We start from the raw sequence: 17,531 nt of genomic DNA, 5'->3' as shown, positions 1-17,531 counted from the left end.
TCAGTACAAAATCCACGTCGACCCACTGTGCTGTCAGACTCAGCATGCTCATGGGGTTGACATCGCTGGTCCAAATGTCAGTCGTGAAACTAATAGCAGTGACGCCCATAGCAAGAAGTTCACGGATGTGAGTTTCAACAATACTGTGTAATTACGGTAGGGAAACATCTGAAAAATAGTGCCTACTTGGTAGTGTGTACCGGTGCTCGACCAGTCGGCGAAAGCCAACATCATCCACGACAGAGAACGGTTGATTGTCAAGGGCAATGAATTCCATTCATCTTGGCTTGAATGGATTTCGCCTTTGAGTTGTCTCGCTGAAATGTTCTTACTCTTTCAAATGACTGCTTGACTTGTTGACTGCTCGATCCACACAGCAGACATTGTGGGCTAGGTTAGGAATGCTGTGTTACACGTGTAGAGGCATATTTTTCGTGCCGTCATTACATCATCTACCTATGTTATATAGGTATGCACGTCAGCTTAGACATCGGTTTTGCACATCGGGGTTAAACTAGACATCGGGCCGATGCTGATGTTGGCATTTTTAGCTAATATCGTCCGATTCCGATATGCTTACTGATATATTGTGCATCCCTAGTTTCTATGGGCTTATTTTGGGCCGAAGCTTGTTGCCTGCCTTCCTGTCATTGGACGACTCCCATTGCTCTGGTGACTCCCATTGCTCTGGTGACTCCCATTGCGCTGGAGACTCCCATTGCTCTGGAGACTCCCATTGCTCTGGAGACTCCCATTGCTCTGGAGACTCCCATTGCTCTGGTGACTCCCATTGCTCTGGTGACTCCCATTGCTCTGGTGACTCCCATTGCTCTGGTGACTCCCATTGCTCTGATGACTCCCATTGCTCTGGTGACTCCCATTGCTCTGGTGACTCCCATTGCTCTGGAGACTCCCATTGCTCTGGTGACTCCCATTGTTCTGACGTGTCGATCGCGTAATTTTTTTTAGTTTGTTGATGGTCAGTTAGTTGGCACCAAAATTGACCGAAATGTCTATCCCTAATAGATGTGGTTATTAGAAAGAGAGAGGTGCAGACGGAAACAGAAGAGAGAGCACCAAGTCAACTGAGAAGCAAGGACATCCAGATTAACATGACACCTGCAACATCATCCCAATGCAAAAGATTCACTACCCCGTCTCATCCTCCCGTGTCATGCAGGGCATCCACTACCAGTGTCAACCAACACAATAATGACTCCAACATGAATACCTCCCTGGCCAGGGGGATTTAGTAGTGGTGTAGGACAGCAGAGCCACAGAGGTGATCAGCCCTACAGGGGGATCAGCAGGGGATGAGCCTGGGGGTTAAGCACAGAAACATGGAGGACAGCCAAGAGGACTGTGTCAGCAGCATCCCCAGGGGGAGGGGGAGAGATGGGGAGAAGGGAAAGGCGAATGTAGAGACAAAGATGGAGGCAGAGGAGAGAAGGAAGGATGGCGGTGGTAGAGAGAAGGAAGGATGGCGGTGGTAGAGAGAAGGAAGGATGGCGGTGGTAGAGAGAAGGAAGGATGGAGGTGGTAGAGAGAAGGAAGGATGGCGGTGGTAGAGAGAAGGAAGGATGGCGGTGGTAGAGAGAAGGAAGGATGGAGGTGGTAGAGAGAAGGAAGGATGGAGGTGGTAGAGAGAAGGAAGGATGGAGGTGGTAGAGAGAAGGAAGGATGGAGGTGGTAGAGAGAAGGAAGGATGGCGGTGGTAGAGAGAAGGAAGGATGGCGGTGGTAGAGAGAAGGAAGGATGGAGGTGGTAGAGAGAAGGAAGGATGGAGGTGGTAGAGAGAAGGAAGGATGGCGGTGGTAGAGAGAAGGAAGGATGGAGGTGGTAGAGAGAAGGAAGGATGGAGGTGGTAGAGAGAAGGAAGGATGGTGGTGGTAGAGAGAAGGAAGGATGGTGGTGGTAGAGAGAAGGACGGATGGTGGTGGTTGTAGAGAGAAGGAAGGATGGTGGTGGTAGAGAGAAGGAATGATGTGGTCGTAGAGAGAAGGACGGATGGTGGTGGAGAGACAGAAGGTTGGTGGCGGTAGAGAGAAGGAAGGATGGTGGCGGTAGAGAGAAGGAAGGATGGTGGCGGTAGAGAGAAGGAAGGATGGCAGTGGTAGAGAGAAGGAATGATGTGGTCGTAGAGAGAAGGACGGATGGTGGTGGTAGAGAGAAGGAATGATGTGGTCGTAGAGAGAAGGACGGATGGTGGTGGAGAGACAGAAGGTTGGTGGCGGTAGAGAGAAGGAAGGATGGTGGCGGTAGAGAGAAGGAAGGATGGTGGCGGTAGAGAGAAGGAAGGATGATGGCAGTAGAGAGAAGGAAGAAGGATGGTGGTGGTGATAGAGAGAAGGAAAGATGGTGGTGGTGATAGAGAGAAGGAAGAAGGATGGCGGTGATAGAGAGAAGGAAGGATGGTGGTGGTGGTAGAGAGAAGGAAGGATGGTGGCGGTGATAGAGAGAAGGAAGGATGGTGGTGGTGGTAGAGAGAAGGAAGGATGGTGGTGGTGGTAGAGAGAAGGAAGAAGGATGGTGGTGGTAGAGAGAAGGAAGGATGGTGGTGGTGGTAGAGAGAAGGAAGGATGGTGGTGGTGGTAGAGAGAAGGATGGTGGTCGTAGAGAGAAGGACGGATGGTGGTGGTAGAGAGAAGGAAGGATGGTGGCGGTAGAGAGAAGGAAGGAGGATGGTGGTGGTGATAGAGAGAAGGAAGAAGGATGGTGGTGGTAGAGAGAAGGAAGGATGGTGGTGGTGGTAGAGAGAAGGAAGGATGGTGGTGGTGGTAGAGAGAAGGAAGAAGGATGGTGGTGGTAGAGAGAAGGAAGGATGGTGGTGGTGGTAGAGAGAAGGAAGGATGGTGGTGGTAGAGAGAAGGAAGGATGGTGGTGTTGGTAGAGAGAAGGAAGGATGGTGGTGGTGATAGAGAGAAGGAAGAAGGATGGTGGTGGTAGAGAGAAGGAAGGATGGTGGTGGTGGTAGAGAGAAGGAAAGATGGTGGTGGTAGAGAGAAGGAAGGATGGTGGTGGTTGAGAGAAGGAAGGATGGTGGTGGTAGAGAGAAGGAAGGATGGTGGTGGTAGAGAGAAGGATGGATGGTGGTGGTGGTAGAGAGAAGGAAGGATGGTGGTGGTTGAGAGAAGGAAGGATGGTGGTGGTTGAGAGAAGGAAGGATGGTGGTGGTAGAGAGAAGGAAGGATGGAGGTGGTAGAGAGAAGGAAGGATGGTGGTGGTGGTAGAGAGAAGGAAGAAGGATGGTGGTGGTAGAGAGAAGGAAGGATGGTGGTGGTGGTAGAGAGAAGGAAGGATGGTGGTGGTGGTAGAGAGAAGGAAGGATGGTGGTGGTGGTAGAGAGAAGGAAGGATGGTGGTGGTGGTAGAGAGAAGGAAGGATGGAGGTGGTTGAGAGAAGGAAGGATGGTGGTGGTTGAGAGAAGGAAGGATGGTGGTGGTGGTAGAGAGAAGGAAGGATGGAGGTGGTAGAGAGAAGGAAGGATGGTGGTGGTGGTAGAGAGAAGGAAGAAGGATGGTGGTGGTAGAGAGAAGGAAGAAGGATGGAGGTGGTAGAGAGACGGAAGGATGGTGGTGGTGGTAGAGAGACGGAAGGATGGTGGTGGTAGAGAGAAGGAAGGATGGCGGTGGTGGTAGAGATTGGTTGGAGAGAGAGAGGCAGCCATTCAGACTAGCTTGTGTGGAACATATTAGCTCCACCGTGCTGATACATCTGACTGCTTCTTTCTCTGCTCTCTCTGCTTTCTCTGCTTTCTCTGCTCTCTCTGCTTTCTCTGCTCTCTCTGCTTTCTCTGCTCTCTCTGCTCTCTCTGCTTTCTCTGCTCTCTCTGCTCTCTCTGCTTTCTCTGCTCTCTCTGCTCTCTCTGCTTTCTCTGCTCTCTCTGCTTTCTCTGCTCTCTCTGCTCTCTCTGCTCTCTCTGCTTTCTCTGCTCTCTCTGCTCTCTCTGCTTTCTCTGCTCTCTCTGCTTTCTCTGCTTTCTCTGCTCTCTCTGCTTTCTCTGCTCTCTCTGCTTTCTCTGCTCTCTCTGCTCTCTCTGCTCTCTCTGCTTTCTCTGCTCTCTCTGCTTTCTCTGCTCTCTCTGCTTTCTCTGCTCTCTCTGCTTTCTCTGCTCTCTCTGCTTTCTCTGCTTTCTCTGCTCTCTCTGCTCTCTCTGCTTTCTCTGCTCTCTCTGCTTTCTCTGCTCTCTCTGCTTTCTCTGCTCTCTCTGCTCTCTCTGCTTTCTCTGCTCTCTCTGCTTTCTCTGCTCTCTCTGCTTTCTCTGCTCTCTCTGCTTTCTCTGCTCTCTCTGCTCTCTCTGCTCTCTCTTTTCCTCCTGATTGTTCTCAGCTGAATGAGTCCAGGTTATCAGGTGTTCTGCTGAGTCACTCCAGGACAAGGTCTGTAACGAGAGTTGTTACAACACAGGCTCTGTATCCACAAAGAGTCTCAGAGTAGGAGCGCTGATCTTGAATCAGGTCCCCACCTGTCCTTATAATCTTATTCCTTCTGATCTAAAAGGCAAAACTGATCCTAGATCAGCACCTACTCTCCTATTCTGAGAGGTTTTGTAGATATGGGCCCAGATATCATAGAAATAGCATTACTATTTCAAAAGTATTACTTAGTTATTCTATTTCTATGAATCTAGTCATTCTATTTCTATGGATCTAGTCATTCTATTTCTTTGGATCTATCACAATTTCTGAGAGTTAAAGGGGTTAAAATGATTCCTGTATTTACTCTGTATGGGAAAGTGACAGTCACAGCATTAATGGTGCTTACACGTTCCAACATGGCTTAGAACGCTCTCCGTGGAGTCTGACACGCACACACGCACACACACACGCACGCACACACACACACACACACACACACACACACACACACACACACACACACACACACACACACACACACACACACACACACACACACACACACACACACACACACACACACACACTCTGGCATCACTTAAAACTCTGTGTGGAGGCTGACAGCGTTTCCAGTCTGGTGTGTGTGTGTGTGTCTGTGAGGAGAGAGTCTGTCAGTGTGTGTGTGTGTCTGTGAAGAGAGAGTCTGTCAGTGTGTGTGTGTGTCTGTGAAGAGAGAGTATGTCAGTGTGTGTGCGTGTGTCTGTGAAGAGAGAGTCTGTCAGTGTGTGTGTGTGTGTCTGTGAAGGGAGAGTCTGTCAGTGTGTGTGTGTGTGTCTGTGAAGAGAGAGTCTGTCAGTGTGTGTGTGTGTGTCTGTGAAGAGAGAGTCTGTCAGTGTGTGTGTGTGTCTGTGAAGAGAGAGTCTGTCAGTGTGTGTGTGTGTGTGTCTGTGAAGAGAGAGTCTGTCAGTGTGTGTGTGTGTCTGTGAAGAGAGAGTCTGTCAGTGTGTGTGTGTGTCTGTGAAGAGAGAGTCTGTCAGTGTGTGTGTGTGTCTGTGAAGAGAGAGTCTGTCAGTGTGTGTGTGGAAGCTGACAGCATTTCCAGTCTGGTGTGTGTGTGTGTGTGTGTGTGTGAGGAGAGAGTCTGTCAGTGTGTCTGTGTGAAACCTATCCTCGCACCACCATCCACTCTGCATTTGGCTGACTCTCACAGCACCGATACCCTGGCCTCTCGCCCACAGCAACGAGTTAGCAGTCCTACCGACCCACAGTCTACCAGAAACCATTATTCATCATTTATACACATGAGCTTTTGAACAGCCTCTCTGCACTACCTAAATAAATAGTACGTGACCAGCATTACTAAACACGTAGCCTCATATCACCTTCCTTGAACGCAGCATCTATATCGCTCAAGACCACTGAATTAAGAGATAATAACCCAAACAGCATGACTGAACTTGCAGCCTATTGGAATGCAGCTCTCATATCATAGGCCTACATATAGCACATGCTACGCATCAACCTACATGAGACAGAATTCAAACGTCATGACACAGACACAGTGCTTTTAGAGAAGGTTTGACCAGTAAATTGGTCCAAGAGCTTTCTTGAACGCAGCTCTCATAGCAAACAGCTCATACCGTGCATTACCCTGAACCCGCATTAGACAGAATGAAGCTACTGTATCAAACACACAACACAGACCTTCTTGGTGAATACATTTGAACCCATGGTGAATCTCCTCTTCCATCAATCCCCTTTTCCTTTCAGTTTCACCAGCTAAAAATCCCTCTCTGCTTGAATAATGTATTCCAATGGATTCACTGACCATTTTATCAAAAAAATTGAGAGGACAAATGCGAGATATAACTTACCCAGGGGTTGGAGTCAGCCAGGTCTCATAAATACTCAGTGCCCATCTGAAAAGCCCATTTGAGATTCAATATCGTGCCATTATTGATTTGCATTTTCCACAAATGTGGCTACAGGCAAAGTGGTAGAGAAACACATTGGTAATGGCTGGGGTGGCGAATGATGCCTGAACAGAAATGCAAGGATGGACACAGGCCGGCAGAGGTCGTGATGCCATTTCAGCCCAGTGCCACTCCAGGACAAAGGCACAGGTTCGAGTGTCCCCTCAGTCGTTCGACTAACCAATCAGTCCACAGACAAAAGTCTACAGTATAGCGTCTTCTGCCCTGTAATTAGCATAACGTCTAAAGTGGAACACATGGCAAGTCCTTCCAGACTTTTACTCTACACGTCAGCATACAGTTCCTTCTCTGCTCCCTCCATTCCTCTCTACCTCCTTTCCTCTCTACCTCATTTCCTCTCTACCTCCTTTCCTCTCTACCTCCTTTCCTCTCTACCTCATTTCCTCTCTACCTCATTTCCTCTCTACCTCCTTTCCTCTCTACCTCATTTCCTCTCTACCTCCTTTCTTCTCTACCTCATTTCCTCTCTACCTCCTTTCTTCTCTGCCTCATTTCCTCTCTACCTCATTTCCTCTCTACCTCCTTCCCTCTCTACCTCATTTCCTCTCTACCTCCATCCCTCTCTACCTCCATACCTCTCTACCTCCTTCCCTCTCTACCTCCTTCCCTCTCTACCTCCTTCCCTCTCTACCTCCATACCTCTCTACCTCCTTCCCTCTCTACCTCCTTCCCTCTCTACCTCATTTCCTCTCTACCTCCTTTCTTCTCTGCCTCATTTCCTCTCTACCTCCTTTCCTCTCTACCTCCTTTCCTCTCTACCTCATTTCCTCTCTACCTCATTTCCTCTCTACCTCCTTTCTTCTCTGCCTCATTTCCTCTCTACCTCATTTCCTCTGCTGCTGTAGCCAGAGCCAAATTCCCCTGGCAGTCAGTCTGTCTGGGTTGCTGGTGTCTGCGTTGGGTTGGCTGAGTGCACTGAGGCTGATCTGCCTCTATCTGCTTCTCCATTAGAGAGCTTTAAACAAAGGGCCCATGCCATGGGAAATTAACAGAGGGCTACGCCTCAAATGGGGGGGGGGGGGGGAACGAATGTTTTCGTCTGCCTCTCTCTGAGGGGTGTGACGAGCTGGAATATGAAGTCTGGGAGTTAATGCAACGCGGGTAAGGAGACGAGCTGATTGGTCTGTTGAATGCTTCCTGTGCTGGGACATTGTCTTCAACTTCCAAGAGATTGAGTGTGACATTTGTGATATTGGAGGCGGCACTAAGCCAAAAAGGATGTTCATTTGTTTTAAAACTTTGAGTTGAACCCCCCCCCCCAAATAGTTGTTGTGACCTTCATCTCACAGTATTGATGAAGTTTAAGGTTGACCATCCTCATCATCCTCATAGTATTTCCTCTGTTGATGATGAGTACTATCTCAGAGAGTGGCCTTTACAGTTCCAGTGTGTTCCTGTCAGTGAGTTCATGAGTATGCGTACGGTTACTGCCTCTATCCACTCAGAGAAGGGTATCCGCATCCGTGCCTGTCTGTGCATATCCTGCTTGCATACTGAGAGGTGCGACGCGCTCTGGTCCCCATCTGCAGTGTGGAGATATGAGGCTAGACGAGGCTCTAATCGTCCCTCTGTCTCTCTGGGCTCGATCCAGGCCGTTGACAGCCTCTTCCTCCACGTCACCGGAGCATTGGGGACCCGGACACCAGTTGTTGAACTCATTCTCTAAACAAACAACTGCACTGGGCTATCATCTCTGGCAAGCTCCCACTGCAACCGCTTACTGATTAGGCTCCTACAGTACAGATCCAACTCCATAAAACAAAAGGTACACTGTGAGTGGGCACATCTCAGCTCCTCTCTTCGCTTAACTACGCCATTTCTCTTTTTATTACCTCAGCTGTTACTGGGGTTTCAACAAGGAGGAGGGAAAACTTATTGGCAGTCCTCACAATTACTTCACCGTCCTCAACCACTAGAGTCAATCACATCATGAAACAGTGTAAATAGTTTCACAGAGAGTAATAAAGTGCTTCAGCTCTGACAGTACTGGGTCAATACAATTGTATTGGTGTTTGCTTGGCAGAGAGGGGCCCTGAAGGGTAAGCAAACAGAGTAGACAGAACTACTGTATTAGTGGGGTAATTGTCAGACCTGTGTATGTGCGAACAGTGTGTGTGTGTGTGTGTGTGTGTGTGTGTGTGTGTGTGTGTGTGTGTGTGTGTGTGTGTGTGTGTGTGTGTGTGTGTGTGTGTGTGTGAGAGAGAGAGAGAGTGTTAGTTGATGATAGTTAGAAGGTGTCGGGTCGGAAAGAGGAAGCAGGGCTTGGCAGAGTCTCTACGCTCTGTACGTTCACAAAAACACCAGTGGAGAGATCAAAGCAGCCCTCCACTTCAACAACTCTCTAACCCCCACTTCAAAGCATCCAGCCTGGGATGGGATCAGCTCAGAGATGCCCCAGGTAAGGTCATGGTGGAAGGGGGGAAGATTGCAGCCCAGGAGGCCTCCCCGATGGAGAAGGGGTGTAAGTGGGTCATCATGGTAATAAAATTAAAGGAGAGGTTGAATGAGGAGTGACTGTGAACTCTGGATAATCTTCTATAAAAGGTTTGGCTACACAAATCTGCACCACCATCTTGGGCAGCTGCGTTGAACTGAAGACACAGGGGAGAGTACGAATAGAAAGACAAGATCTATTTCCTCAGTCCTTTGGGTGCCTCCCAAATGGCAGGCTATTCCCTTTATAGTGCACAACGTTTAACCAGGGCCCATTGAAGTTGTGTAGCCTACTATAAAAGCAAAAGGGTGCCGTTTGGGATGCAGACGTTGACACTAAGAAAACCAACGTTCCAAACTCAACATGACAGACTGAGGGTGTAGACCAAGACTCATTTGAGGCTGGAAAGTGACTGTCGCTTGTCTCTCTCGTCTCTGCAGCCTAAACCACCAGACAGCCTCCGCTCTAATCGCAAACATTTATTCAGATCAGAACGCCCCCGAGGAGTCTCACAGATATAAAAAGACTGGCAGAGAGAGAGAGAGAGAGAGAGAGAGAGAGAGAGAGAGAGAGATGGATGATTGAAAGGATGATTGATTCAGAGAGAGAATGAAAGAAAGACAGTGAGACTGACAGATTCAGACAGATAAAGCCCTTAAATTGAAATTTAATTGAGAGAGAGAGATAGCGAAATAAACTAAGAGTGATTATTATTTTGTTTAGTCTTGCTATTAGAAATGAGTGCCATGGCAACCGCAATTATAGAAGGACAAGAACATAAGGAGAAAGTGTGGAGGAAGAGTCACAGAACCCAAACTCATCAGTGCCAATGGGTGTTTCTCGATATGCGTACTACCATGATCCACACTATCATGCTCCAACGACGTTCTCTTGACTACGTTCTTGTGAGGACGAGAGTGTGGAGAATGCATAAAACATTACATTTGAGAAGCACTTCCCCTACTGTTTTATCTCACACTGCAGGACAATGGCAACAATAGACAAAACATGATATACACAAAGCAAAGGTTTTATTTCATAATTATCAGCTAGATGTGTGAATCGTAATAATCTAACTTGCCAGCTAGTTAAACAGGCAAAAATCTCCTAAAACGAATGTTAAACAAGGTAGAGTTGAAGTAGGAAGTTTACATACACCTTTGCCAAATACATTTAAACTCAGTTTTTCACAATTCCTGACATTTAATTCGAGTAAAAATTCCCTGTCTTATGTCAGTTAGGACCACCACTTTATTTTAAGAATGTGAAATGTCAGAATAATAGTAGAGAAATGGATTTATTTCAGCTTTTATTTCTTTCATCACATTCCCAGTGGGTCAGAAGTTTACATACACTCAATTAGTATATGGTACTCTTGCGATGAGAGAGAACGCAAACAGCCGGATCTTACCTCGTGACTGTCATTACGTGTGTGTGTGTGTGTGTGTGTGTGTGTGTGTGTGTTTGCGTTCCCATGTAATTCACTTTCCTCTCAGCATTGCTGTCCTTGGCTTGGAGGGAGGTCGATGAGAGTTGGGTAGAAGGGAGAGCAGTAGGCAGGTAAAACACATTAAAGTGAATATACTAAATCTGGGTTGAATCAAAACAAGTCGGTCCGGCTGCCCACTAGGGCTGTAAAGGTTCACCAAACCCACGGTTCGGTGGTACGTATTACGGTTTTGGGGTTACGGTTCGGTTCAGTTTCAGCACAGCGGGGAAATGAGACACCAACCATAATGTAGTTCATTTTTGCTTACTTAAGAAATACAACGTGTTGATATTCCTGATTCCATATACAGTTGAAGTAGGAAGTTTACATACACCTTTGCCAAATACATTTAAACTCAGTTTTTTCACAATTCCTGACATTTAATCCTAGTAAAGATTCCCTGTTTTAGGTCAGTTAGGATCACCACTTTATTTTAAGAATGTGAAATGTCAGAATAATAGTAGAGAAATTGATTTATTTCAGCTTTTATTTCTTTCATCCCATTCCCAGTGGGTCAGAAGTGTACATACACTCAATTAGTATTTGGTAGCATTGCCTTTAAATTGTTTAACTTGGCTCAAATGTTTCGGGTAGCCTTCCACAAGCTTCCCACAATAAGTTGGGTGAATTTTGGCCCATTCCTCCTGACAGAGCTGGTGTAACTGAGTCAGGTTTGTAGGCCTCCTTACTCGCACACGCTTTTTCAGTTCTGCCCACAAATTTTCTATAGGATTGAGGTCAGGGCTATGTGATGGCCACTCCAATACCTTGACTTTGTTGTCCTTAAGCCATTTTGCCCTACCTCATGATGCCATCTATTTTGTGAAGTGCACCAGTCCCTCCTGCAGCAAAGCACACCCACAACATGATACTGCCACCCCCGTGCTTCACGGTTGGGATGGTGTTCTTCGGCTTGCAAGCCTCCCCTTTTTTCCTCCAAACATAACGATGGTCATTATGGCCAAACAGTTCTATTTTTGTTTCAGCAGACCAGAGGACATTTCTCCAAAAAGTACGATCTTTGTCCCCATGTGCAGTTGCAAACTGTAGTCTGGCTTTTTTATGGCGGTTTTGGAGCAGTGGCTTCTTCCTTGCTGAGCGGCTTTCAGGTTATGTCAATATAATACTTGTTTTACTGTGGATAAAGATACTTTAGTACCTGTTTCCTCCAGCATCTTCACAAGGTCCCTTGCTATTTCTTTGTGGTTATCTGGCTAGCTAGCGAACAGTTGTAGTTAGCCAGTTAGCCCTATTGACTTATTATGGGCTTGCGTTCTATGGTACGTAGGCAGGTGAACATATTACATTTTACACAGCATGTATTTATTAACATATCAACATTAAATATTCTAGTCAGGCAACATTTTACATGTGAATAAGCAGCATTTCACATTTGAGAAGTTCCCTCCGTGCTCCGTTTCGGCTACTTTGATTTGGACTCATACTCCGACCCTCCCGTGCTCCAATTTGCATGCTCGGAGCATGGTAGTATGCATTTTGAAAAACACTCATTGTCTCAGTCACACTACTACACTACCTGTCTTGTGTATTCAGAAGTCTGGAAGTTAGAACACAGCCAATACTGCAATGTTGAGTTAGAATGTTGGAACGGAGCCCAATGTAACACAACAGTTTGAGTGCAGTGTATAGGATACATTACTTGTGTTGCTCTGTATTCATACTCAAATGCACTTGCTTGAACAGAAGTACAGTTATAGGCAGGCACAGTGCATTAACTTTACATACAAAATAAACCTTACAGATGGTCCCATGTAATGCCAGGCCAGGCAGGGGTGGGGAACAGCCAGGCAGGCTCTACCTCTCCCAGGCTCTACCTGCAAGGTCATCTGTAAACAAGCCCTCCAGCCATCTGCCCCCTCCATCTGTATCTCCCCCACCACCCTCCAGCCAGACCAGACAGCCGTTATCCTGCTACCTGGGTCTGTGTCCAAAACTCCGGAATTGCAATTACAGTGTAACCCTGCTACTCTCTAACATTTCAAGCTGTTGAGGTGGAGCCAGGCAGAAAATTACAAGGTGCGTTGCAGGAGAAACAACAGAGTTTGGAGTAGTTCTGTAATCACTTTACAGTAGACTGCATAATGTGACAACAACATGTACTCAACACTGAGACATGTCCTTAGGGAGCAGACCATCAAAGTACTAATTACTGGTGCTTAAAGTGTTGTTTGTAACCCCTGACTAAACACAACACACTACACTCTACTCTTTTTTTAGCTGTCCCCATTGGAGAACCCTTTGAATAACCCTTTTCTGGTTCCAGGTAGAACCTTTTTGAATTCCATGTAGAACCATTCCCAGAGTGGGTTCTACATGGAACCCAAATAAGTTCTACCTGGAACCAAAAAGGGTTCTCCTATGGGGACAGCAGAAGAACCCTTTTGGAACCCTTTTTTTCTAAGAGTGTACACCTTGGGCGTACAAATGTAGGATCTTAATTTGAGCTAGTTTTCTACAGCAGGAAAGTAATACTGCAGCAATGGGAAACATTAAAATAATTCTGTGGATTATAATTAATGAAAATGTTTGTAGGGAGGTATACATTGTTTGTTATGGCAAATCAATTCTGAAATTTAAAAATTAAAACTACAAACTTTAGAAGCCTTTTGAAAACTAAAATACACTTGAAGTTTGCATTTCCTGCTTTGCAGGACAATTCTGAGCAACAAAGGAGTGATTAAATTAAGATCCTACATCTGTATATCCATCCACCTGAGGGGGAAGGATGGTGAGTCTAGACACTTCACAGCTGTCAGCCAAAACTGTTAGTCTAAGTAGTGCACTATGAAGGGAATAGGGTGCCATTTGAGACAAGAGACAAACTTGTTGATGAGAGGAGCTATTGCATTAGCATTCTTTACTAAGCTGTTTAGGGATGCATTTGGAGTGTCTTGAAGGTTATGTCTCAGATTTCCCCTAGTGTCGCTACTCTTATCTGCTAATGAATTAACGGCTAATCTGATAATAAGACATAAACACATCATAGCCAACAGCCAAGGGGGTTGGATGTTAAAGAAGACACTTTACTTTGAATGGCAGGAGGGATCATCATCACATTCAAGGGAACACCCGGAATTCCAATATTCCATCTCGGAATTCCGATATTCTGCCTCAAAATTCCGATATTCCATTTTAGACACACATTTTTCCATAAGGGAAAATGGATTCGGAGAGCAATTTCCAATTAGCAGCCTGGAGAGATCAGTCGCCGCAGGGATACAGTGGGTTTAGATAAGTGTATAATCCATAATCCTGTGATGAGGGAGTGGGAATCATAATCCCGTGATTGACTGGGTGGTTAACCCCCGCGTAGGCATCAATACAGTCTAACTGTCTGGGGTTAACCCTATATTGATAGACTCACAGTAATCTGCCAGCATGGTGTTAAGTCCAATACTAAGCCCGATACAATTGGAGTCCTTTGTTATAGAGAGAAGAGCTGCCTGTTGGCTGCAATCAACTCCCAGCAGATTCTGTACATTTCAGGTTTAACTCATTCTCTATACAATATACAATGTGTCAAAGTCTAATCATCCGTTAAACTGCTCAGTCAATCCATGTGGTATACAGATCAGTGGTTGGTATCATAAATCAACAAGTGGAAAGTTTCAACAGATTGATCTAAGAAGAGGTGGGTGGGGAGGAAAGGAGATGGAGAACATCATGACAAGGCTAGCAGAGGGTCACTGCATTTTTATTAGACTGGCTACGCATGGATCCTGCTGCTTCTGCCACTCTGTGTGTGTGTGTACTGCAGACCAGGAGGAAAAGAGCCAAACAAGATACAGAATAATCCCAGAAAGTGTTCACAGCTAGCTCAACGTGACCTACTTTAGAAGGCTAGCAGTTCTTATCAACAAGAGGGAAAGTGCATGCTCACCTGTTCTGAATACCTATACTATATATATAACGGCATGCTATAGATTCTGGGGAGAAAAAACTATGCACACAGACATTACAAAAGTCTTGGATGAGAAGTTTAGGTGTTTGGGTACTCCATGAAGCCTCATGGTGTGAGAATTGTTATTGAATTGCGGCATAACTTAAGTATGCGTTATTACTTGACCTGTACTAATTGAATGTGACTCTCACCTCTTGTCGTCTGTGACTACTAAAGGACCTGTATGATATTGTCTATGACTCGTACCTGTACTGTGCCTGAAAGTGGTCCTGGACGAAGCTGTGCCGAGTCCCAGGCTGGTGTGCTGTTGCTGGGCCGGAGACAGGGCTCTCCTCCCCTCCACCCAGCGGGCCCTTGAACAGAGTGAGAGAGAAAGTGTGAATGTGTGAATGACCTGTATGTATACGTGCGTGGGTGTGTGTGTGTGAAAATGTCAACACTGAAGCTAGAGCTGAACACCAGCAGGGTAACAAGGTGTATCACAGCAAGTAAACAGGAGCGCTACAATAGGACAGGTGCTAAATGAGGTGCTAATGCACGTTAACACACTCTTGTACTTTTTTATAGTGTTCAGTATCGCTGGCGATGAGAGAGAACGCAAACAGCCAGATCTTACCTCGTGACTGTCATTACGTGTGTGTGTGTGTGTGTGTGTGTGTGTGTGTGTGTGTGTTTGAGTTCCCATGTAATTCACTTTCCTCTCAGCATTGCTGTCCTTGGCTTGGAGGGAGGTCGATGAGAGTTGGGTAGAAGGGAGAGCAGTAGGCAGGTAAAACACATTAAAGTGAATATACTAAATCTGGGTTGAATCAAAACAAGTCGGTCCGGCTGCCCACTAGGGCTGTAAAGGTTCACCAAACCCACGGTTCGGTGGTACGTATTACGGTTTTGGGGTTACGGTTCGGTTCAGTTTCAGCACAGCGGGGAAATGAGACACCAACCATAATGTAGTTCATTTTTGTTTACTTAAGAAATACAAAGTGTTGATATTCCTGATTCCACATACAGTTGATGTCGGAAGTTTACATACACTTTAGCCAAATACATTTAAACTCAGTTTTTCACAATTCCTGACATTTAATCCTAGTAAAAATTCCCTGTTTTAGGTCAGTTAGGATCACCGCTTTATTTTAAGGATGTGAAATGTCAGAATAATAGTAGACAAATTGATTTATTTCAGCTTTTATTTCTTTCATCACATTCCCAGTGGGTCAGAAGTTTACATGCACTCAATTAGTATTTGGTAAGGTTGCCTTTAAATTGTTTAAATTGGGTCAAACGGTTCGGGTAGCCTTCCACAAGCTTCACACAATAAGTTGGGTGGATTTTGGCCCATTCCTCCTGACAGAGCTGGTGTAACTGAGTCAGGTTTGTAGGCCTCCTTGTTCGCACACGCTTTTTCAGTTCTGCCCACATATTTTCTATAGGAATGAGGTCAGGGCTTTGTGATGGCCACTCCAATACCTTGACTTTGTTGTCCTATTTTGCCACAACTTTGGAAGTATGCTTGGGGTCATTGTCCATTTGGAAGACCCATTTGCGACCAAGCTTTAACTTCCTGACTGTTGTCTTGAGATGTTACTTCAATATATCCACATAATTTTCCTACCTCATGATGCCATTTATTTTGTGAAGTGCACCAGTCCCTCCTGCAGCAAAGCACCACCACAACATGATGCTGCCACCCCCACCCTTCACGGTTGGGATGGTGTTCTTCGGCTTGCAAGCCTCCCCCTTTTTCCTCCAAACATAATGATGGTCATTATGGCCAAACAGTTCTATTTATGTTTCATCAGAGTAGAGGACATTTCTCCAAAAAGTATGATCTTTGTCCCCATGTGCAGTTGCAAACCGTAGTCTGACTTTTTTTATGGCTGTTTTGGAGCAGTGGCTTCTTCCTTGCTGAGCGGCCTTTCAGGTTATGTCAATATAAGACTTGTTTTACTGTGGATATAGATACTTTTGTACCTGCTTCCTCCAGCATTTCACAAGGTCCTTTGCTGTTGTTCTGGGATTGATTTGCACTTTTCACACCAAAGTACGTTCATCTCTAGGAGACAGAACGCATCTCCTTCCTGAGCGGTATGATGGCTGCGTGGTCCCATGGTGTTTATACTTGCATACTATTGTTTGTACAGATGAATGTGGTACGTTCAGGCATTTGGAAATTGCTCCCAAGGATAAACCAGACTTGTGGAGGTCTACAATTTTTTTCTAAGGTCTTGGTTGATTTCTTTTGATTTTCCTATGATGTCAAGCAAAGAGGCACTGAGTTTGAAGGTGGGCCTTGAAATACATCCATAGGTACACCTCCAATTGACTCAAATGATGTCAATTAGCCTATCAGAAGCTTCTAAAGCCATGAAATCATTTTCTGGAATTTTCCAAGCTGTTTAAAAGCCCAGTAAACTTAGTGTATGTAAACTTCTGACCTTCTGGAATTGTGATACAGTGAATTATGAGTGAAATAATCTGTCTGTAAACAATTGTTGGAAAAATGACTTGTGTCATGCATAAAGTAGATGTCCTAACCAACTTGCCAAAACTATAGTTTGTTAATAAGAAATTTATGGAGTGGTTGAAAAACGAGTTTTAATGACTCCAACCTAAGTGTATGTAAACTTCCGACTTCAACTGTTTATATTTGTATCTGTTCATTCGGTTTCACAGTGTGGACCGAACCAAGGTCCCTGTACTGAACCACAGACAGTGAGAGGCTAACAGTTAGAGAAGAAAACTAAAGGAAAATTGAGTTTTGAGTTATTGTAAGATGTGATACAGTAAATAGAGGTTTGCATGAGCCACTGAAGGAACGTCTAGAGCCCTGACAATTCCAAATCTCTCTCCAACAGTAGATATATCACAGCTAAAGCCTGTGTTATTACCCAGATAGACAGGTAAATAAACATATTGATCATACAAGCATAAAATATAGAGCAGCCAAGCCCACCAACCACAGGCCTGAACTGAACTCTTGAGTCTCTTTCTGAGAGAGAACCATGCTGTGGCACGGACGGACCTGAAACCAATACCGAAATCAGTCACAAACCGCTGGTGTATGAATCGACAGCTTTCACAGAGGAAAAAATGGCATTTGGCATAACGTATCATCAACCTGCGGGATATATTTCCTTTTTACCACAGCCAGCCATCATCTTCCGGCTTTTTTACAAAATCATTCCCAGAAATCATAAGATCAATTCTTTTCGCTCCCGGGGAACGAATGGGTCTTTGAAGCAACGTTTTCCACACGCGGGCATGCGCACACACACTGCCACCATATATGATGGATAAGTGGAGTTAACAGGCATTTGTTTATTCTCCAGACACTGAT

The 17,531-nt window shown here is 45.6% G+C and overlaps 1 protein-coding gene across 2 annotated transcripts in view; it reads right to left on the bottom strand.

Annotated features, from left to right (window-relative positions):
• Positions 1-17,531, bottom strand: part of LOC115178534 (ubiquitin carboxyl-terminal hydrolase 43) — a 149,355-nt gene that overhangs the window by 75,514 nt on the left and 56,310 nt on the right. For both annotated transcript variants that reach the window (XM_029739781.1, XM_029739782.1), the window contains exon 3: positions 14,444-14,550. In XM_029739781.1, the coding sequence (XP_029595641.1) occupies positions 14,444-14,550 (107 nt within the window). The remainder of the gene's footprint in view (positions 1-14,443; positions 14,551-17,531) is intronic.

This window comes from Salmo trutta, chromosome 38 (assembly GCF_901001165.1).
Source record: "Salmo trutta chromosome 38, fSalTru1.1, whole genome shotgun sequence".
In the NCBI taxonomy this organism is placed as follows: domain Eukaryota; kingdom Metazoa; phylum Chordata; class Actinopteri; order Salmoniformes; family Salmonidae; genus Salmo; species Salmo trutta.
Note: the sequence above shows the minus strand (reverse complement) of the source record. Positions and strands in the feature narration are given on the sequence as shown.